The sequence below is a fragment of the Peromyscus leucopus genome, chromosome 16_21 (assembly GCF_004664715.2).
Source record: "Peromyscus leucopus breed LL Stock chromosome 16_21, UCI_PerLeu_2.1, whole genome shotgun sequence".
Taxonomy (NCBI): Eukaryota; Metazoa; Chordata; class Mammalia; order Rodentia; family Cricetidae; genus Peromyscus; species Peromyscus leucopus.
The window spans coordinates 8,827,575-8,849,213 of NC_051084.1; the positions used below are offsets into that span (position 1 = coordinate 8,827,575).

At 53.6% G+C, this 21,639-nt stretch overlaps 2 protein-coding genes across 2 annotated transcripts; both read right to left on the minus strand.

Annotated features, from left to right (window-relative positions):
• Window positions 1-3,186: 3,186 nt before the first annotated feature.
• Tap2 (transporter 2, ATP binding cassette subfamily B member) lies at window positions 3,187-16,426 on the minus strand. Its single transcript, XM_028861015.2, has 12 exons — window positions 16,039-16,426; window positions 14,863-15,363; window positions 14,663-14,777; window positions 12,506-12,636; window positions 12,096-12,301; window positions 8,848-9,045; window positions 8,314-8,442; window positions 6,481-6,669; window positions 6,219-6,392; window positions 5,929-6,088; window positions 4,335-4,471; window positions 3,187-3,598 (listed from the first exon to the last, which is right to left on the minus strand). The coding sequence occupies exons 2-12, from the start codon at window positions 15,353-15,355 to the stop codon at window positions 3,419-3,421; spliced, it is 2,112 nt and encodes a 703-aa protein (XP_028716848.1). The 5' UTR covers window positions 15,356-15,363; window positions 16,039-16,426; the 3' UTR covers window positions 3,187-3,418.
• Window positions 16,427-17,786: 1,360 nt separating this feature from the next.
• Psmb8 (proteasome 20S subunit beta 8) lies at window positions 17,787-21,151 on the minus strand. Its single transcript, XM_028861016.2, has 6 exons — window positions 20,366-21,151; window positions 19,501-19,648; window positions 19,263-19,374; window positions 18,735-18,864; window positions 18,302-18,506; window positions 17,787-18,086 (listed from the first exon to the last, which is right to left on the minus strand). The coding sequence occupies exons 1-6, from the start codon at window positions 20,507-20,509 to the stop codon at window positions 17,998-18,000; spliced, it is 828 nt and encodes a 275-aa protein (XP_028716849.1). The 5' UTR covers window positions 20,510-21,151; the 3' UTR covers window positions 17,787-17,997.
• Window positions 21,152-21,639: the final 488 nt, after the last annotated feature.

Genomic DNA, 21,639 nt, shown 5'->3' on the forward strand with positions numbered 1-21,639 from the left:
CGGCTGTGCTGGCAGGCTCCAGCTAGCAATGGAAAGTACCTGCTGCTTCCAGGAACGCCTAAGTTTCTGTTTCCTAGAACAGGAGTGTGACAATCCTGGCACTCCCGGTGCTGGTGAGTGAGACAACATCTAATTCTCAGTGGTGGATCAGCGGCAGGAGTTCATCTCCAACAGACTTGCTATTCATGGTCCGTGAACCTGGGCTCTGTGCCAGATCAAATACACACAGGCCAGTGAGACCCGTGGCTTTCCCTGGAGCTCCTGCCTAGAGGACAGGTGGGCTGGGGAGCTTAAAGGAGGTGAGAACCGGCCACCTGGAAAGGAAATCTCCCAACTGAGCCAGGGAGGCTTTTCCTGGAAACCCCCAGCCAACTTCAAAAGGGCTTGTGGGAAACCAGGAGGGTGGCCAGGGAGCTTGCTGTGTCCTGAGCTGATGGGACCAAGAAAGGGAAGTTGGGGGCCCCCGTGTGTTGGCAAAGGCTCTAGGCCCAGAAGCAGGTCATAGAAGAGTCCCCCAGAATGAAAACCTGCCTTCCTGAACAGCGGGGAGGGAAACCCGACAGACACCTCTCTGAAGACGGAATGATCGACGGCTGTGAACGACACCTGTCTTGAGGGGAGAGCATACACTGGGTTTGGATCCGAAGAGCCAGTGGCTTCACTTGGTCTGACTTGGGTTAGAGATCCTGGAGAGGGGATACGATGTAACTGTTCAGAATTCAGACTCTAGGTGTGTGCAACACCAACTCCAACAGCGTGTGACCCTGTGGGGTGGTTGGTTTTAAATGTCCGCTTGCAGCCTGGAGAGGGGCTCAGGGGTTTAAAAAACTCATTGCTCTTGCAGAGCACCTGCGTTGGGTTCCCACCCAGCAACCACACGTTGGCTCACAGCCACCTTTACCTCCAAATCAGGGGATCCAATGCCCTTTCTGACCTCCATAGGCACCAGGCACACATGAACACATACAAGCATTGATGGCAGAAATTCATACACAGACAATAAATAAATCTTAAAAAAAAAAATTTTTTTTAATGCCAACTTGCCACAACCTAGAATTACCTGCCATGGTGCTTTAAATGAGAAACGCCACTCATAGACCCAATCTTTGAATGCTTGGTCCCCAGTTGATGATGCTGTCGGGGAAACAGCCTTGCCGGAGGAAGTGTGTGGCTGAGGGCGGGAGGCGAGAGTTGCCCCACTTCCGGTCTGCCCTCTGCTTCCTCGGTGGGCAGAGCTGAGATCCCTTGGTTTGCTCCTCTGATGCCTGCTGCCACGCCTCCCCCACCATCACAGACGCTGCCTCTGGAGCCACAAACCGGATTAACTCTCCCTCCTGTAAGTGGCTTCTGGTCATGGTGTTTTGTCACAGCAACAGAAAAGTAACTGAGACACCCAGGAAGAGAGTCTCAGCAAGGAATTATTTAGATCCGGTTGCCCCATGGGCACGTCTGTTGGGGACAGTCTTGATTGCTGGTGTAGGAGGGCCCAGCCCACCGAGGACAGCACCGTTCCCTGGGCAGGTGGCCCTGGTTGATTGAGAAAGCTGGCTGAGAAATAAACCTGCCTGGCCCCTGTCGAGCAGTGGCCGCTCTGGTTCCCGCTGCTCTTCTCTGGCTGTGAAGCGGGTTCCTTGGACAGAGGCCGTGGGTTGTGAAAGAAAGAGCAAGCCCGCCTGCCCCGATGATCCTTGACTCCCTCGCTGGTCGACTATGACCTGGAGTTGTGAGCCAATAAGCCCTTTCCCCCACAGCTTTTGGTCAGGGTGTTTGTCACAGCAACCAAAATGAAACTAGGCACCTTGGGAAAGTCCTCTATCCTCCTTGAGCCTCAGTTTCCCCACCCATAAGATGGAAATGATAAAGAAACTGGAAGTAGTAATACACAAATCTTATACAGCTCAGAATAAGGATTAAAGATAACACATGGTATTGGGATAATCTTTTTGTACACTGTAGAGGTGTGTCTCTGTTTTACCTCACCCGCCTAAGGCACCTTCTGATTGGGTTAATAAAGAGCTGAATGGCCAATAGCTAGGCCATTAGAAGAGGATAGGCAGGACTTCTGGCCAGATAGGAATTCTGGGAGAGAATCTGGTGGGAGATTTGCCAGCCAGACTCAGAGGAAAGCAGATTTACAGTACTAAGGAGAGGTAACAAGCTACGTGGCAAAACACAGATTAATATAAACAGGTTAATTTAAGTTTTAATAACTGCTTGGGGAAAAGCCTAAACTAAGACCAAATTTCCATAATTAATAAAAAGTCTCCATGTGGTTATTCGGGAGCTGGCAAGTCCAAAGAAAGACCTGCTACAGCATGGGAACCACCTTGCACAGCCCCTGCTCACACTCAAACTCTACAAGTGCAGCTCTTGCCCACACACTTATGTTGTTAACACTGTTAACTCAAGAGCTGTGCCTTGCCCAGGCATCCTCTAGTTTTCCCCAAAATATCAGGTACAGGGCCAGGCATGATGATGCATGCCTTTAATCCCAGCACTTGAGATGCAGAAGCAGGTAGATCTCTGAATTTGAGGTCAGCCTGGTCTACATAGTGCGTTCCAGGATGGCCAGGGCTACATAGAAACCCTATCAAAAACAGAAGGAAAAGAATTATCCCGGTGGGAATAAGGAAGGAGACAGAAAGGCAGCCTTATGAATGTTCATGAGGAGTTGGGCTGTTTGCGTATCAAAGAACAGATACACACTGAAAAGACAGCTAGCAAGAGGCTAACGATGGTTATATCCTGAGGTAAATCACAGGATGGACAGACTTTACACTTTGTGAGACATCTCTATGAATGAGTACTTATTCATAGGTACATATCATACTAGTTATTTTTCTTGTCTGTGCAACAAAATGCCTGACAAAAGCAGCTTGAGGAGGTCTACACATTTAAGGGCACAGTCCGTCACGTCAGGGGGGCAGGAGTGGCAGGCCACAGGTTACATGGTGCCCGCCGCCGTCAGGAAGCAGAGAGAGATGACGCTGTGCTCAGCTCACTTTCCCCTTCCATGCAGTCTGGGACCCCAGCTCATGGGATGGCTCCGCCCACAGTTAGGACGGGTCTTCCAACCTCAATTAACCTAATCTATAACTCCCTCACAGACACGCCCAGACATTTGTCCGTGATTCTAGATGCGGCTAAAATGTCAATCAATATTAACCATAATATATACTAAGGAAAAACATTTTATACATATTTATTATATTCAGCAAAAAATAATGTTTCTAGAACCACAAAAATGCTCACTCCACCCCGTGACCACCCCATCCCCCAACTCTCACCCACTCAAGCCCACCAAAACATACAAAGTTCAAAATGGTCCCAGACTTTATCCTGCCTCCAGCCTCCAGCACAGTCCCTGTGGGTCGGACTCTGGCCTCGGTTCTGAGAAGCGCTCAGTGTCTGGAAGCCTTCACTCCTCCAGCTGCTGCTGTACCAGGTGAGCATAGACATCCTGGTCCTCCCTGAGCTGGTCATGCTCCACCAGCCGCCCCTGCTTCAGCACCAGCACCTGGTCGGCGTTCTGAACCGTGTGCAGCCTGTGGGCAATCACCAGCACCGTCCTGTCCCCCTGCGATCTCCAGGCCTGCAGCTGCAGAGGACAGAGGACACGCCTCAGAAAGGCAAGAATGGGACCCCACAGCTGGGCCACCCCTGTGACTGGGATAAGGAAGGCGTGACTGTGCCGGAGCTGCAGAGGGCAGGCGACAGGGTCTGCCCTCCCTGGCTGTACCGAGGCCACTGGGAAAGGCAGCGATGGCGGACCAGACACCCCACACCATTCTCCACGTCATCCTGGAGACAGATCTTCATTGCCAACTCAAGAAAGTCCAGGGCCTGGGCAAGGCACACCTTTGGGCGTGTCTGTGAGGACTGACTCAAGCATCCAGAGAGGACTACTGAGGAGAAAGATCCACCCTGAAAGTGGGTGGCACCATCCCGTGCCCTGGGTCCTGGGCCACACGAAAAAGGGGACGAGGGAGCCAGCTGGGTGCCAGCATTCACACTCTCTGGTTCTCAGTCCCGCAAGACGTAAAGAGTCCAAACGACCCCCCCCCCCCCCAGCTACGCTGTCCCTGCTGTGATGGCTTGTGTGGTTTCTCAACCCCTGAGCCAAAATAACCTGTCTTCTACATTCCTTTTCTCGGGTATTTGGTCCAGCAACAGAAAAGTAACCATTGCAATTCACGAGATTCACAGCCCTGCAAGGTGCAGACATTCTCCCCACCAATGGGACGTCCTGCCACCCCCGCCCAGCTCCACACCACCCGACTCCAAACATATCCCTTAGTCACGCTGTCCCCTGCCTTCCCCATGCTGGTACTCACAGCCTGCTCGCACTGGGCGTCCAGGGCACTGGTAGCCTCGTCCAGGATGAGGACCCGTGGGTTCCGCACAAGGGCCCGGGCGATGGCCAGACGTTGTTTCTGTCCCACAGCTAACTGCCCCCCTCTCTCCCCTATTTCTGAAGAAATCAGAGACATTCCCCTCATGAGACACAGCAGGTCAGAAAACACCCCTCCCACTAAGAACAGGTTCTCTCTCCAATCCGCTTCTGTTAGCCAATCAAGAGGTAGCAAAGCAGGGCGGGAGGGGAGCGCCCGGGGGAGGGGGGGCTGCAGAAGAATGAGAAGTGGGAACAGAGGGAGGAGCAACCGGGATACAAACATCACCCCAAAGCAAGTTACATTATCTGGGGTGTGTGTATATGCATGCACATGAGCCTCTGTGTGTGTGTGTGTGTGTGTGTGTGGGTGGGTGGGTGGGTGGGTGTGGGTGTGTGTGTTCCTGTGTGTGTGTGTGTGTGTGTGTGTGTGTGTGTGTGCATGTGAGCCTGTGTATGTGTGTGTGCGTGCGTGTGAGCCTGTGTGTGTGTGCATGTGAGCCTGTGTGTGTGCATGTGAGCCTGTGTGTGTGTGTGTGTGCATGTGAGCCTGTGTGTGTGTGTGTGTGTGCATGTGAGCCTGTGTGTGTGTGTGTGTGTGTGTGTGTGCATGTGAGCCTGTGTATGTGTGTGTGCATGTGAGCCTGTGTGTGTGTGTGTATACCTGTGTGTGCATGTGAGCCTGTGTGTGTGTATACCTGTGTGTGCATGTGAGCCTGTGTACGTGTGTGTGCATGTGAGCCTGTGTACGTGTGTGTGCATGTGAGCCTGTGTGTGTGTGTACATGTGAGCCTGTGTATGTGTGTGTGTGCATGTGAGCCTGTGTATACCTGTGTGTGCATGTGAGCCTGTGTATGTGTGTGTGTGCATGTGAGCCTGTGTATGTGTGTGTGCATGTGAGCCTGTATATGTGTGTGTGTGTGCATGTGAGCCTGTGTATGTGTGTGTGCGCATGTGAGCCTGTATATGTGTGTGTGTGCATGTAAGCCTGTGTACGTGTGTGTGCATGTGAGCCTGTGTATGTGTGTGTGCATGTGAGCCTGTGTATGTGTGTGTGTGCATGTGAGCCTGTGTGTGTGCATGTGAGCCTGTATATATGTGTGTGTGTGCATGTGAGCCTGTATATGTGTGTGTGTGTGCATGTGAGCCTGTGTATGTGTGTGTGTGCGTGTAAGCCTGTGTATGTGTGTGTGCATGTGAGCCTGTGTGCCTGTGTGTATGTGTGTGCACGCCTATGCTTGAGCATGAGCCTCTGTGCGGGCTGTGGGTGTATGTATGTGGGCTGTTCCTCAGGCAGTGTCTATCTTTTGGAACCAAAGTCTCTCACTGGCTTAGAATGAGACCCCAAGGAACCTCTGAATCCCCAGAGCTGGGATTAGTCCCAGTCTGGCTTTCTCCCCCTCACCACCACCATAAATGGATCCCAGAGATCAAAATCAAGTCCTCCCGCTTGCAACCAAGCGCTTTATCCAATGGGCTCTCGCCCCAGCCCCATCTCTTCCTCCCCCTGGCAGGGTGGGCTCGGGACCTGTAGGTACCTGTGTGTATTCCGTTAGTCATTTCCCCTATGAAGTCGTCTGCACAGGCTGCCCGGGCAGCCGCCATCACTTCAGCATCCTCACAGTCCCTCAGGCCATAGGCAATGTTGTCCTTGACAGAACCGGAGAACAGCACCGGCTCCTGTCCCACCAGAACCACCTAGCCAGAGGGGACAGACGGACGGACGGTTTCCTCGGGATGGACCCAACCTTTCTTCCCAGGGACTTCCTCATCCACCCTCCACGCTTGATCTTCTCTCCTGCCCCTCCCTCTCTGGTGCCCCTCCCACCTGGCGGTGCAGATAGTGGTGGTCATACTGGACCAGGGGCTGGCCGTCCAGCAGCAGCTGGCCCCCGGTGGGCTGGTACAGATTCTGCAGCAGGGCAGCCACGGTGCTCTTCCCGGACCCGTTGGGTCCCACCAACGCTGTCACCTTCCCAGGATGCAGTGTGAACGTCAGGCCCTGGAAAAGCAGGCAAGAGTTAAAGGCAGCTTCCTAGAGAAGAGATGCACAGGCTGCGGTGCCTGACCACGGGATCTCCTGCAGGCACCTGGAGCACCGGCTTCTCGGGGCGACTGGGGTACGAAAAGGAGACGTCTTGGAATTCCACGTGGCCCTCCAGCCTGGGAGGGGCCAGGGTCCCAGGCTGGGGCAGATTTGGCTTTCGGTCCATGTAGCAGAAAACCTTCTCAGCGGCACCCACATTGCTCAGCATATCCCCATACATGTACACCAAGTTCTGGAAAACAGGAATGGACAGGTCAGCTAATCAAACCCCACCAGAAACCAGGTCCCCAACTCAGCTCCTCACATACTCTGACCACAGCATGACCTCGGCCAGCCTCTCCCCTTTCTTACCCCCCCAAAAAGAGCCTCTACCTTTTAATGTACGGGGGGGGGGGGCATTGGAGAAGTTGGGAATGGAGGGTGGCTTTGTCTTTGCTCCTTTGAAAGTTTTGGCTACATAGCCCAGGCTAGCCTCAAATGTGACATCTTCCCTCAGGGTTGCAAGTACCACAGGATTACAGACATGTGCTCCCTTGCCCAGAATAATTTTGGTAGAATTTTAAAGTTGCATTGATAGTCAGTGTTTTCAGTTTGTAACGGAAAAGCTCTGAAGTCCCCAGAGTGGTCAAGGCCCACAGCTTTCGCTCACTGCTCTGCACTCTCTGCCTAGTATCACCTCCCTTGAGACAGGGAACCCTTTCAAAAGCGGTCGCTGTGGCCAACTCACCTTTGAAATTATCAGAGTGCCTGGCACAGCTCTCCACACATAAAGGATGGTTGGTGAAGAAGAAACCAGGAAAATTATGGCCCGGGCCCAAAACAAGGTAACTGATTTTTTAAAGTGATCCGATACAAAGAAATAGTCAAGAGCCTTTCCTAGTCAAACTGCAGCACTGGGAAACCCGGCAGTAAATGAGATCAAGTCTCTCAGTTGATGCAGCCAAGTTAAAGCAGGACAGAGCAGCACACTTAACTGCTGTCAGGCATTGCTTATCAGTGGTGGACACCAGCACCAAGAGAACCAGATATGTTGTGTCTCCCAGAGAAAAGAACACAGCCATAACTATAAAAGGGAAATGCCGAGCCTTGAATTTCCATATTGATCTACCAGTGGATAAGAAATAGAGTCAGAGGTACACGCTGGAATAATACTACAGAGGTTCGGCCCACAGAACCCGGGCCATAGGAAACACAAGACAGAAATACACATTCCTTCGACAAATAACAAGGTAGGAATTTAAAGTCAGTAGACACAGAGAGGTTGAAAGGACATCAGTCACACCATGTGGACCTGTGGAGACCTGAGCACTGATGTACTGGGTGAATTTAAGAAATTATTGCTATTTTTTTTTGGTATGATACCTGTAGCCTTTTGGACTACATATTTATAATCTAGAGATGCACACCGGAATATCTACAGGTAAGACTGTGAGATTTTGAATTTGTTTCAAAATAGTATGAAGGGAGTGAGGGCAGACCCAACACAGTGGGCTGTTGGGAGCAGGTTAGGGTTAAGGCGAGATTAAGGATGGGATGGGGTTGGGTTTGAGACTGCAGTCAGAGATAAGGTTGGCCATGGTGGGGTTAAGTTAGGGTCATGGCTATTTGGAGTTGTTTGGATTGGATTAGGGTTAGCATTAGTTTATAATGGAGTTAAACTAGGGTTAGGGAGTTTGAGTTAAGGTTAGGGTTATGATCATTGTTAAAGCTGATAATAGTTGTCTGAAGGTTCCTTATAATGTCTTCTTTTTTTTAGCATGTTTTAAATTATCTATAAGAACATTAACTAGTTTGTTTGTTGAACAAATAAAGCTCACAGCCCAGAAGTCCAGAGAGAAACACAGCACAAAGCATCTGCTGAGGGCATCTCACTCACCCGGACATAGGCCCCCACTTCCTCCTGGTATATCAGGAAGGAGAGCAGGCCTCCCCTGGTGACCTCGCCAGCCAGGATCTGCTGCACACCGCAGTTCAGAATCAGCACCTGCATGCCCAAGGCCATCACCTGGAGGGAAGGAGAGAGAAGTGAGGGAGCCCCGGGTCCAGTGCACTATACCAGAACCTCCGTTGTCTGGCTCCGCATCCCCTCTCCCTCCAGTGTCTGGCTCCGCATCCCCTGTCCCTCCAGTGTCTGGCTCCGCATCCCCTCTCCCTCCCTGGTCTGGCTCCGCACCCCCTCTCCCTCCAGTGTCTGTCTCCGCATCCCCTCTCCCTCCAGTGTCTGTCTCCGCACCCCCTCTCCCTCCAGTGTCTGTCTCCGCATCCCCTCTCCCTCCAGTGTCTGTCTCCGCATCCCCTCTCCCTCCAGTGTCTGTCTCCGCACCCCCTCTCCCTCCAGTGTCTGGCTCCGCATCCCCTCTCCCTCGGTTGTCGGGCTCCGCATCCCCTCTCCCTCCGCAGGCCGCCTCACCCTCCGTAAGGCTAAATACAAGGCTCTCTCCAGGTCTCGGCGCCACCACAGCTGTCGACATCGCTCCAGGGCCTCCTTGTAGCGGCTGACCTCCTGCTCCTCGGCCCCAAAGCTGCGCACGGTCTGCAGCCCTCCTACTGCCTCGCGCACCACCTGGCCGGCCTTGGCCACCTCATCCTGGATCTCTGTTAACACCGCCTGAGAACAGACAGCCCATAAGCCGGTTAACGAGGCCCGGGGGCTTCACTCCAGCCCTTGTCCCTGTTCCTTCCAGAAGGAATATTGAAAGGAAGGAAGGGGAAGGGAGGAGGGGAGGGGAGGAGGGGAGGGGAGGAGGGGAGGGGAGAGGGCATGGGGAGGTGTGCTGGGGAGATGGCTCAGTGCTTGCCAGGCCCCCATAAGGACCCGAAGCCCCAAGAGACTTCACCTTGCTACTAAGGAACAACACCCGCCTTGGACACACATTCTTGCCGCACACACCCCACTGTGTATCTCACACACACACTCACACACAAAGGAGAGAGAGATGTGCCTTGCTGAGCTCTCACTGGTAAACACTGTGGGACAGGTGTGCTATTTTGTTTAACTTCCATTTGAAGTAAATCCTTCCCCCTGACGTCAGATGAGGAAAGAGACGCAGCAGTTAAGGAAGATGAAGACCTGGCTGTCCACAGCTCGCTGCTTTTCCAGATGACCAGAGCGCGGTTCCCAGCACCCAAGCCAACTCACCACTGCCTGTAACTGCAGCTCCAGGGCATCAGGGGCCGTCTTCTGGCCTCTGTGGGCAGCCACACACATGTGCACACACACGCACACACACACATGTGCACACACACGTGCACACACATATGCACACACGTTCACACACGCGCGCACACACATGTGCACACACACAAATGGTAAAACAAATCTTTGTTTTTTAAAAAAGGTGGAGCTGTAATTAGAAACTAAATTTAAGAGCTGAAATTGTAAAAACTCTTTATAAATACTTTGTGTGTGTATGAGTGCGGTGTAGGGGCCTGAGGATGGAAGAGGGAACAGGAAGCTGTCGTGTGGGTGCTGGGAACCAAACCCCAGTCCTCTACAGGAGCAGGGAGCTCTCTGAACCACTAGGCAATCTCTCCAGCCCCAATTAACTCGCTTCCTGATGCTGGACTAGACAGTGAATTCTTAAATGGGACACCAGAGCACAGGCAACAAAGACAAATAGGACCTGTCCACACTGCAGCATGGGACCCTGTCCACACTTCAGCATAGGACCCTGTCTACAGTGAAGCATGGGACCCTGTCCACACTGCAGCATGGGACCCTGTCTACAGTGAAGCATGGGACCCTGTCCACACTGCAGCATGGGACCCTGTCCACACTGCAGCATGGGACCCTGTCCACACTGCAGCATGGGACCCTGTCCACACTGCAACATGGGACCCTGTCCACACTGCAACATGGGACCCTGTCCACACTGCAGCAGAGGACTTTGTCTACACTGCAGCAGAGGACTCTCTACAGTAAAGCATAAGACCTCGTCTGCAGTGAAAGACACCTCAAGATGCATCTTTGTAAATCAGATAAGAGGCCAGAGCAGCTGCTGTTCTGGGAAGGCAGCTGGTCTAAGCATCCCAACTTCACAGCAGGTCTGTTTTGCCTAGGGCAGGCTGGGCTCAGCAGGGCCTTTGACTCCAGCTGCAAAGTGTGGGTGCCAGTTTAAGGCCTGTGCTCTGTACTGAGCCATGTCTGACTCACGGTGAGACCGCCAGTCCCTCAAGATCAAGCAGTGACTATTGCTGGACACTGTGACACTGAACACAGCCTGACTGTGTATGTCAAAACACACACCCTCTAACAGCAGCCCCTGAGAATTGCCCTGTGGGCTGAGCTTCCTGCTCTCTGCTGGCGCCATACCACAGTGTCTAGTCACCCTCTGCTGCTGCCTTTCCTGTCTTGGTGAATTCTGCCACAGGCCATGCATCACTAGCCTACCCACGCTGTCCCCAGCATGCCAACCAACATCCAGAATATGTGCAGAGTGCAGTTTAAAAAATACAATTTAAAAAATATAAAGAATGCCTCTCAAAATGCAAATTTTGGCCAGGCAGTGTGGCACCTTTAATCCCTGCACTCGGGAGGCAGAGCCAGGTGGATCTCTGTGAGTTCAAGGCCAGCCTGGTTTACAGAGTGAGTTCCAGGACAGCCAGGAATACACAGAGAAATCCTGTCTCCTAAAACCAAAAACAAACAAGTAAAAACAAAACAACAACAAAACTACAAATTTTTAAAAATGAAAAAAAAAAAAAATGGGGCTAGGAATTTCTTTTCACCAAAGGGCCAAAAAGCAACGAGAGGAACCAGATGGACATCCCTCCAAAGAATGTGTCAAATGTCCCACATGCACGTGAAAACACACGTAACAACATTAGTGGTCAGGAAAATGCAAAGCCAAGCCACAATGAGCCGCTGCACCCCAGCCAGCAAAACGGCTTTTGTTCTCATTTAAAAATAAAGTGACAGTACGTTTGGGGGGAAATGTGGAGAATCAGAAGGCTTGTGCTTTGAACTGTGGCCCAAAAGTGAGTAACGTGGGTTTTTTTTTTTTTTTTTTTTTTTTTTTTACATCCTGTGTGCTTTACTACAAGGGAAAACCCGAGGCAAAACTAAATCCAGACTCAAGACCTCCCTCCCCCGCACTCCATCCAATTATGCATTCTGAGGTCAAAGAGGAAACCTTCTAGGGCCTGGAGAGATGCCTCAGTGGGTGAGAGCACCGGCTGCTCCTCCAGAGAACTGGGGTTCCTTTCCCAGTACCCACACTGCTCACAACTGTCTGTAACTCCAGGCCCTCTTCTGGCCTTCTCAGGCACTGCACAAAGATGTCCATGCGTGCAAGCAAAACACCCATACACATAAAATAAAAACAACGTGTAAACCTCCTAAGATGTTCTTCACACTGATTCTCAAACATTTGTGGGAAGACTTTGAGACTCATGAGAAGACACCATCTTACCAGAAAGATGCCCCCTCACCTCCCTCTCCCCACAGCTCAACACACACAAGGCTTCTGCTTATAGATCCAGTGGGTCACCAACCTCCTCAACTCGGTGGATGGCTGGACTAGGAAAATGTGGTACTGCAGAGGCTGGAAAGAGCTGTCCATTCTACCTGTCTGTCTCTCATGCTGAGATTTGCACGTGGAAGCCTGCACACCTCTACACTTTAGTCTCCTCTCGGGGCACTGTGACATGTACACACACCTGGTGGCGGGGGTTGTACATCTTCTCTGCTGCTATTGCGAGGGGCAGGTCCAGCAGGGAGAGGAAGGTGAGTCTAGGAGACACCCGGAGCATGAAGATGTAGAGCCCCACCACCTTCACCAGGCTCCGCAACAGGATATTGGCATTAAAAGGGAGCCAGCGGCTCATCAGGGAGGTGTCGGAGCTCAGCCGTGAGTTCAACTCCCCTGGGGAGGACAGAGAGGATGAGGGGACCATGGATACTGCAGAAACCCAAGAACTCGATCTGGGCCATCTCACTGACTCATCCCACCTCTCACACCCTCTTCCCCCACAGAGACTGGGTGACACTTCTACCCTGCTCTAAAAGATAACTGCCAGGCTCCAGAGGTGGGGGGGTGACAGAACCCAGACCTGGATGCCAGGTTCACCTGTCTTGGTCTCCTGGAAAAACCCAAGGTCTTGGCGCAGCAAGGACGAGAAAAGCTGCTCTCGTATCCGCAGGTTAATCCTGGACATGGTGAAGAGGAAAGAGCCTCCGCGGCAGCCTGCAGACAGGGAGCTGGGGGGCGGGAGTGGGGGCAGACAGCAGGAAAGAGAGATGGAGAGAAGGGGGGAGGAAGAGATGGGGAAGTAGACAAGAGGCAAGGGGGGAAAACACATGAATAAACGAGTAGGAAGGGTAGACACAGGGAGCTAAATGTGGGGTCAAGCTCTTAACCAGCACAAATCCCCGTGGGCTCATGGACTCACACGTGCTTCCTTCGGAAACAGCAACAAGTCCCTCCCTCCTGTTTTACCGACCCCCAGTCGCCAATCTCACCTTCCATCCTTTGGGAAGTCCTCTTGGATCAACCAAATTTTTATAATAAAAACTTAAAGGAAGAAGTATTTTTAAATGCATAAAAGCAGGTGTTTTACAAAATATGGGTTTCAAATGCAAATTTAGTTCCCATATTGGATAAGCAGACATGAAATGGTGGACTTTGAGTGATCACAGTAAGAATGAAAAGGAGCCACCACTGTGTGTGTGTGTGTGTGTGTGTGTTTTGCATGTGGATACACACAAAGATCCAGGTGTACTGCTCTGTGTGTGTGTGTGTGTGTGTATGTGTGTGTGTGTGTGTGTGTTGCATGTGGATACACACAAAGATCCAGGTGTACTGCTCTGTGTGTGTGTGGTGTGTGTGTGTGTTGAAAGACTAAAGGATGACATCGCATCTCCCTCAGTTGCCCTCCACCTTATTTTTCTCGAGGCAGGGTCTCTCACTGAACCTGGAGCCCACCATTTCCGATAGATTGGCCAGTCACCATGGTCTTGGGATCCACCTGTCTTTACTCCACACCCTGTCCTGGGGTTAGAGACTCTCCCTGTGCTTACACAGTAAGCACGTGACCCAGTGAGCTGTCTCCCCAGTCCAGGGAGACGGTTCTGAAGGCAAGAAATAGCAGAGTGGTGCGGGACATGAGGCTGAGGCCCAGAGTGCGGGTACTGAGTTTTGTGGATGGGGGCAGGAAGGAGGGGCATCTTTAGGGAGGACCAGGAGGGAGTGTGATGCACTGGGGTTCTGAATACGATTACAAGGTAAGAGTGCCCAGCCAGCAGCAGTTCCAGCCCCTGGAACAACTGGGTTTATGAAACGGCTCAGCATAAATCTGCATCGGAGAACCACCTGGCACAAAGAATATTTTTAAGAAATCAAAACACACTGTGTGGCCATGCCTGGTGATGACCTAATTCCACCCTCGACCCCACAGAGTGAAGGGACAGAGCTGACTCAGCAAGCTGTCCTCTGACCTCCAGTGCAGATACACTCTTACTCAGGAAGGACAGGGTGGGAGGGTGGGGGAGTGGTTAGTTTAGAACACAACATACCCATGAACGGGCCAAACTTAAGGGTCTAGAGGAGGAAATTTCTCCAAAAGAGCGGAGTAGATTCAAAGACAGAAGGGAGTTTCATAAATGCTAGTTGCAGAAAGAGATCAACTGAACTACAAATGCCAAAAGCTACGGAGACACCAAAGGGGACCCAGCCTGGGCCGGGAGAGCAGAGAACGACCCACAAGGAGTTCACCCGTGCATGGCTTCAGGGGGGAAAAACAGCAAAACTAGAATGGAGGCGTAATGAGGGACTAAGAAGGCCGGGGAGAGGGAGAGAACCTGCCTGAATCTGCACCCTCTCTCTGTACCTGAGCCTCCTCCTCCCAGTCACAGCCCCACCACACAGTCCACTATTTGTTTACTTGAGACTGCGGGCTCCTGGGTCTGTATAGAGAGGCAAAGGCAGCCAGTGAGGAAGCCACAAGATTGGGGCAGGGGGGGGGGCACACCCTCCCCTGCGGGAGATTCCAGGAAGACACCTGAGGACACAAGGAACAGTCCCTTTGGACACACGGCTCCTTTTGCTCCAATAAACTCGGAGCACGTTGGAAAATTCAAAGGAGGAGGTAAATGGATGGATGGGAGTCCCTGGTGGGTAAATGTGCATATTTCAGTTGAAGTACTTTGTGCAAAACAAAGTCAGGGTGGAGGGCCCCTGTCCAGGTGTGGGTCTACCAAAGGGGCCTGAAGTCAATCATCCACTCACCTCCCAACAGACAACAGGCACATGAAAAAGATGGCGCTGGCAAAATCATCCGGGTCAAAATCACCTCCCAGGATGTCAATCACACGGCCAGAATAGTGAGGGATCGAGGTCTCTCCTGAAAGAGGCGAGAAGGGTGAGGAGGTTGCACCCTGCCAAGGCCCTTCTCCCACCACCCTCTCACGGTGGCCTCTCCCTCTCACCCAGCACAGCCACCACGAGGAAGAAGAAGGCAACTATGAGGAAAGGCAGGTCCGGCCGGGAGAGCTTCAGCAACCGCCACATCAGGGCTTTGTTGTTCTCCTGGCCCTGTTCCTTCTCCTGGGCTCCTGGAGGGCTCAGCACATCCCACACGGCCCTGCCCAGCATGGCAGCCCCATAGCCAGCCAGCAGCCAGCCCCACGAGGCAGAAGCCACTCTGACTGCTGGGGCACTCGTGGTGCCGCCCACCAGAGCTCTCAGCGAGAAGAACAGGGGGGTGACCAGGCAGAGCAAGGGCAGAAAGTTCCCCACAGTCCCCCGCACCCCTCCCACTGTTAGCAGCCCCCACAGCCCTCCAAGTCGCAGGGTGCCCTCCAGCCACAGTCCTGGAAGCCCCCGAGGAAGCAGATTTCCCAGAGATCCCTGTAGCAGCGCAAGTAAAGCCATGTCCACCAGCAGCAGAGAGGCCCAGGACCTCAGAGAGACCAGCTCCATGATGGGCTCTGCAGGGAGAATGGGAGAAATTAGGGCGGTGGGGTTCCCTGGCCACGGGCCTCCAGTCCCGAACCCACATCAGGCTTCAACTTCTCATTTTATTCAGCCTCACGGGGTAGGTCTCCTCCTAGTCACACCTCTCCTGGGATCCATGCCATGCTGCCGGTCTGAAGGAGTGGAAAAGGCCACCCACACCACACACACACACACACACACACACACACACACACACACACACACGGAGGGGGACGCAGGGGGGGGGCTGGTCTGCTGTCACCACGCCTGTCCCTTCGAAGGTTCTTGGTGTTAACCGAGAAGACTCAGTCCCTGGTCACACTCCCTCCACTCCCCGGGTCCTTAGAGCCAGGGAACAGCGTGAAGCAGTGGGACGCAGAGACAGAGGACTTGGGGCAGGCGGCACCGGACAGAAGACAGTGACAGGGGACACCGGGCAAGGGAGCAGACCGAGGACCTTGGGCAAGGGGTGAGGGGCAGGGGACCTGGGACACTGGGTGCGGGGCACAGGACCTGGGGCAGAAGACCTGGGACATTGGGTGGGTCAGGGGCGTGGGGCAGAAAACCTAAGGCAGGACCCGGAGAGGGGAGCGAGATGGGGACACCAAGGGTTTGGGAGTGGATCGCACCCCTGCTAGCACTCCGGCTCTATAGCCACAAGAACTCACCTGCGGACCAGCAGCTCAGGAGCGCTTCTGAAATCTGCTTCTTCCCAAACTGGATCCCCCGGGTGCGCCCGCGACCGTCTCGCAATGAGAGCGCCCGGTCCCGCGACTTTCGCTTTCACTTCACAGCCCAGGTCCCGGTGCGGCGCACAGCGGCCAGCAGGCGGCGCCTGCCAATCTGCGGGTGGGGTGAGCACCGCAAGTCCCCAAAGAGCCTCACCCGCCCTAGTTGGCCGCTACTAGCAAAAGTCTCGGAGGGTCTGAGATGCTTTGTCGTGGGAAAAGCCCTGCATTTCCCCGGTTGCTCTCGCGCACTCCGGACCTATTTTGAGAAGCGCTCATGTGGCTGGGAACGTAGTTCAGAGAAAGAAAACACTTGCCTGAGCTCTCTAGGTTCATTCTCCGGAAGAGGAGGAGGAGGAGGAGGAGGAGGAGGAGGAGGAGGAGGAGGAGGAGGAGGAGGAGGAGGAGGGAAAGAGAGTGGAGGAGGGAGTGATTTTAGATGCCCTCCCAGTCACCCAAACAATTAACAATGGACCACACAGGAGTCCCACTTTGGAAGGGGGAGGGGGGTAAGAAGGAGAGAGAGGAGACGAGGGGCTTAGTTTTTTTTTTTTCCAGACAAGCCCAGAAACAGAGGTCTTGGGGTAAAACATGGGGCCTTCATAGAAGGCCTAGCCCTTATCACCAGGCTGAAGGTTTCCTTTTGAACCCAGACTCTGTCCTCAGACTTCCTTCTCAGTGTCAGACCTGCGGTGAGGGCCCTGGGTCAGTGCCAGGGCCTACTGATATGAGGGAGAGGCTGGTATAGGCTAATGCTGTCAAACAGCGACAGTTTCTACCCAGCCTCCTCCCCCAGAGCCCAGTTTATCGGAGAAATCCCCTCTGGGCTCAAGGGTAGGGCCTTTCCCCAGCATGGCGAGTCCCTGGGTTCCATCCTGAGCTATGAAAACAAAGTATCTTTGCTGCACATCACAGCCTCCCTCTACCAAAGAGCCATGCTCAGAAATGACTCCGTGTGCTGAAACTACCTCTAAAGAAAAAGTGTTAAAAAAAAAATCCCCTTTGAAATGTTGGTGTGACTACCCATGAATCACTTGAAGTTTAAGTGTGGGGTGGGTGGTGGGGGTGAAAGCATTGAAGCCGGTCCTGCTACATGGCCACCTTATCTGCTCCGGGTCTTAGGGCACCCCCAGTGAAGGAAGCTCCTGCCTCTGCTCTGGCTTCTCCTCTGGCCCATGACCTCACTCTTGAGGACTCCTGTGCTTCCACAGACCCAGGTATTCACTTTTTCCTCTGCGTTCCCCAATCCAGGGAGTCCTGCTCATCTCTCTTCACTGCGCTCTCACCTGGCAGCCAGAGGTGACAGCATGAAATTGAACCCAACAGCATCTTTACACTTCAATATCCAATGTCAAAAAGGTGCTACTGAAGCCATTCAGTGTTTATAATCATCACAAAGTCCAGTCACCCCAAAACATCTACCAGGGGCCACACTGGAGTCCCCAGAGCATGACACTCCAGGAAGGGCTGTGGGCCAAATGAAATTAAATGTGAGTGTCCAAAGAGGCTGATGGATCCTCCTGGGAGGGGAGTGCTGGAGGATGTCCAGGAAGAGCCTGGTGATGCTCAGCTACTTAGAGAGAAGGTGGTGCCCCCTTCTCAGTAGAAGCCCACTTGATTTCCTGTTTGCTCCCTGACCCTCCCTCCAAAGGACCCCACAGACTGATTCCATTCAGCCACAGCACAGAGACATGTATAACCGTTTTCTTTTATTGTACTTAAAAGGTGTCCAGGAATGGAGTGCTCAGTGAGACAAGGGTGAACCTGGCCGTCTCCATGGCTTCAGAGCTTTCTGTCTCCGGTGTAGGTTGGACCCTCCTTTCTCCTGGGACTGAAGTTGGCCCAGGTCACCAAGTCCACCAGGCTTGCCAGGAGCCACCTGCCCAGCAGCCACCGCCATCACTGGTTGGCTTCCCTGTACTTGTGCATCAGGTCACTGACATCGGAACTTTCCACTTTCACCCAGCCGTCTTCCTTCATGTGGTACACTGTGAGCGGTTGAGAAAAGACCATGGCCTCAACCCTCTCTTCAGTAAGTCAGGGGTGTGGCCTGGGCGGCAGCAGCGACTTGCAGGGGCCTTTGCACCCATCCCCACCCCCACACAAGCTGAAAACCTTTTCCTCCCCACTCCATCACCCCTGAGTCTCCCCAGTCTAAAAATCCCCTTCTCCCAGGTGTCTGGGGGAAGCACTGGTCTCTTACTATTAACAACGCCTCCAGAATAGCAATCTCTGTGGGTGGCATGAACGATAGCCCTGCGGCCAAGGTCATAGGCCTCTTCAGGACTGAGATCCTGCCGGTAGCCACTGTCCATCACCCCATAGGCATAGGTGTTCCCGCTGCCGGTGGAGAACATCTGTCCTGAGAGCCGAGTCCCATTTTCATCTACATAGTAGAGTCCTGGTCCCTAGAAGATGGGAGATCATCCTGAGTTACATTTGGAAATAGCTTGTCAGTAATAGAAAGACTCAAGCGTGATTGGTGACTGTGTGAGCACATACCGGCATGGAATCATTTGAGTTAAGACAGCGCACTGTGGCCAGCATCAACACCTGAGCCAAGCATGGGGGAGGGTAGTGTCCAGTGGGTAAGGGACAGCTCACGGAGGTGGGGAGCATAGGGACAGGCCACCCACCTTCTTGTCCCAGCCGCAGATCATGCTGCCCATGGAGAGGCCCATGCCCCGGTACTGCAGCATCATGTTGGAGAGCAGCTTGGAGGCCGCAGACACGGAGATGCGTTCCCCATTCCGCAGGTAGTACAGCCTAGGCGAGGAGGAAGGAGGCCTCAGGGGTGACTAGAGTCAGTTTTCTCCCACAAAATGAGGTTAAGAAAGGATGTAGAGATGAGTGTTGGGAAGGTATGAGCTGGTGCGCGCGATGGAGGAACGAGGGAAAGATTTGGATTTTAAAATATATGAACCACGTTTTGAAAAGCCTGTTAAAGGACCCCATCCTAACGTGACGGTGTCCGTGTTAAATAACTGACAGATTACCTGGTGTCTAAGCTGGGGCACAGACTAAGGTTCGGGAGATTTTTAATCACACAAAGGCTATTTTGTTTCTTTTGTAAAAATCCCTTATCAGCACTAGGATAGATGACCGGGAATAAGTGATCTGGGAGAGTCTAGGATTGAACAAATGAGATGAGGAAATCTGCCCACCTGCATTCCTTAGCCAGCAGCCGCTCCCAGTACTGACAGTCGGCAGCACAGCCAGACATGGTGCCGAGCAGGTAAGGGTTAATCTCGATCACCTTGTTCACTCTTAGGGTGCCTAGAAGAGTTTTGAGGTCAAAGGGTGAGCCCACAGGCCTCCCTGCTCACACCACTCCACAGCTGCCCTGCCCTAACCGGTGGGCAGGCCTCAGGCGCTGGCCACGGCGTGCGCATGCGTACTCACTAATGTAAGTCCCCGCAGAGGCCCGGGAGTCCACTGCCACGATGACTCCATGCTGGAACTTGAAGGCTAGCGTGGTGGTGCCGTGGGCCATCTCAATCTGAACATTCCTTTCCTGGTCACCGCCAAAGGACCTCAGGAATTCAGAAGGCTGAGAGAAAAAGGGGGTGCAGAGCACCTCAGTAACAGGAGGCTCCCGGGCAGGGTTTCGGAGAGTAGTGGGTGAGGAGGGGTCTCCGAATTCTATAACCACCAATAGAATTCTATAACCACCACTCTAGATGGAGAAGGAAGGCGGGAGGCATGGCCACCAACCTTTCTGTTTTCCAGCACCAGGGAGCAAAGGTCATGGTAACTGACTTCAAGGTGTTTCCCCGTCCATGGCTCCCTCGGTTCTCCCAAAGCACATTTTACTGATGTATTCTCATTTTACAGTACAAAGGCTGGAGTCCTAGACTGCCTGACGTGTTCTAGGATGGTGCTGAGGCCAGGTTAGCCACCCCAGTTCACGGGTCTTCCGAGACCAAGTGTGTTCCTCTAGCAGTGGTGACTGAGGCATAGTGATTTGTGCAGTGTCTTGGGATGGGCACCCCTCACTCTCGCGCTCTGTCTCTGTCTCTCTCTGTCTCTGTCTCCCCCCCACCCCCCACCCCACCCCCACCCCCGCTTTCCTCCCTCCTCCCCCCTCCTTCCTTCCCCCTCTCCCTCCCTTCCTCTCTCCCAAGCCATCATCTCCACGTGGATGCTTTAGGGCTGGCCTGGATGCTGCTCTCCTGGGCTCCAGGCTTCCTCACCTCCGCAGACCCCGGCAGACCCCTCCCTCCTTCACCTCCCCCTTGCATCTCTCAAGGGTCCCTGCAATCCTCACCTGCATTCCCCGGGGAAGCGCGAGCTCCGGAGCTCGCGCAGAGAAACTGTAGTGTCCCGGGTCCGAGTGATACCCACTTTCTGCACCCAGGGCAGCCCACTCGGGCCGCTGCCCCCGAGCTCCGCACAGATCCAGTAACGCCATGACCGTTCAGCCCCGGAGATCTGCCGCCGACTCCCGACAAGGAAGTGAAAGCGAAAGCCACAACACCGAGGGGAGGGAACAAGAACCCCCCGCCCCCCCCTGCCCCCCGCTCCCCATCCCCTGCCCTTTCCCAATCAATGGGCGTCTGAACTAAGAATGTCATACTGAGGAGAGTTTCCCTGCTGCCAGGTCGGTGAAACCAGACAGAGAATGGGCCGGGTTGGAAGAGGTGCGCCTTCAGAGGCCGCCTAGCAGTGGGGTACCCGAGCGCCCACAGGCGGGCATCCTCTGGGTAGGGTCCTGACATCTAGAGGTGCTCCAGGAAAGCTGGAGCCTGAGAGGAGCATTGAGCAACTTCACTTAGGCGTGCATCCTGAGGCCCCGGGCAGCATTCAAATAAGCGTCATTTTATAGAAACTGGAAAATACGATAAACGGGCGCATAGGGACGACCAGAAGGGGGAATGGGGAAAGACACCCTAGCGCGTGGGGAAGGGCCATTCAGGATGAGGGCGCAGTTCGGGTCTTTCCATGTGGTCCCTCCTAGGGCCCTTCACAGCTCAACAATCTCACCACCCTGAGGCCACCCACGAAAACGCGCGCTTCTGCCCTGGGCTGCTCGCCCAGATCCCGGCTGAGCGCTCCTTCCTCGTACTCTTCTAAACCCCGCCTCTCTTTGCAACCTGTGCGGACCTCATCTGCCCAGCAACTGCTGGCGTCACATTCACCCGGCTCTCCCTGAATGGAAGATAATCCTATCCGCTTCTTTGAGATTATCCCGGAGTATGCCACTGAGGAGCAGAGTGAGCGGTTCAGAAAGGATCAAAGTGGATGTGAGGTGGCCTGGTGTGGCATCCTGGCTTCCCCAGCCGCTGCCGTGCTTCCTCCTGCCTCAGCGAAGAAGAGTTGGGCTCAGAGATGCAGCTGCTGATGCCTTGGGCTTGGGGGGAGGGAGGGGATGCCTCCCCGTCCTGCTCAGCACAGAGAGTCAGTGGATGGGTAGGTAGGAGAAGAGAAGCACGGGAAATAAAGGATGATAAGACCCAGCAGTAAAACAGAGGATCTGAAGAGCATGACCCCGCGCTGTGTGGGGGAAGGGCGCTGGCTAACTCGGTGGGCCGTTTGTGGATG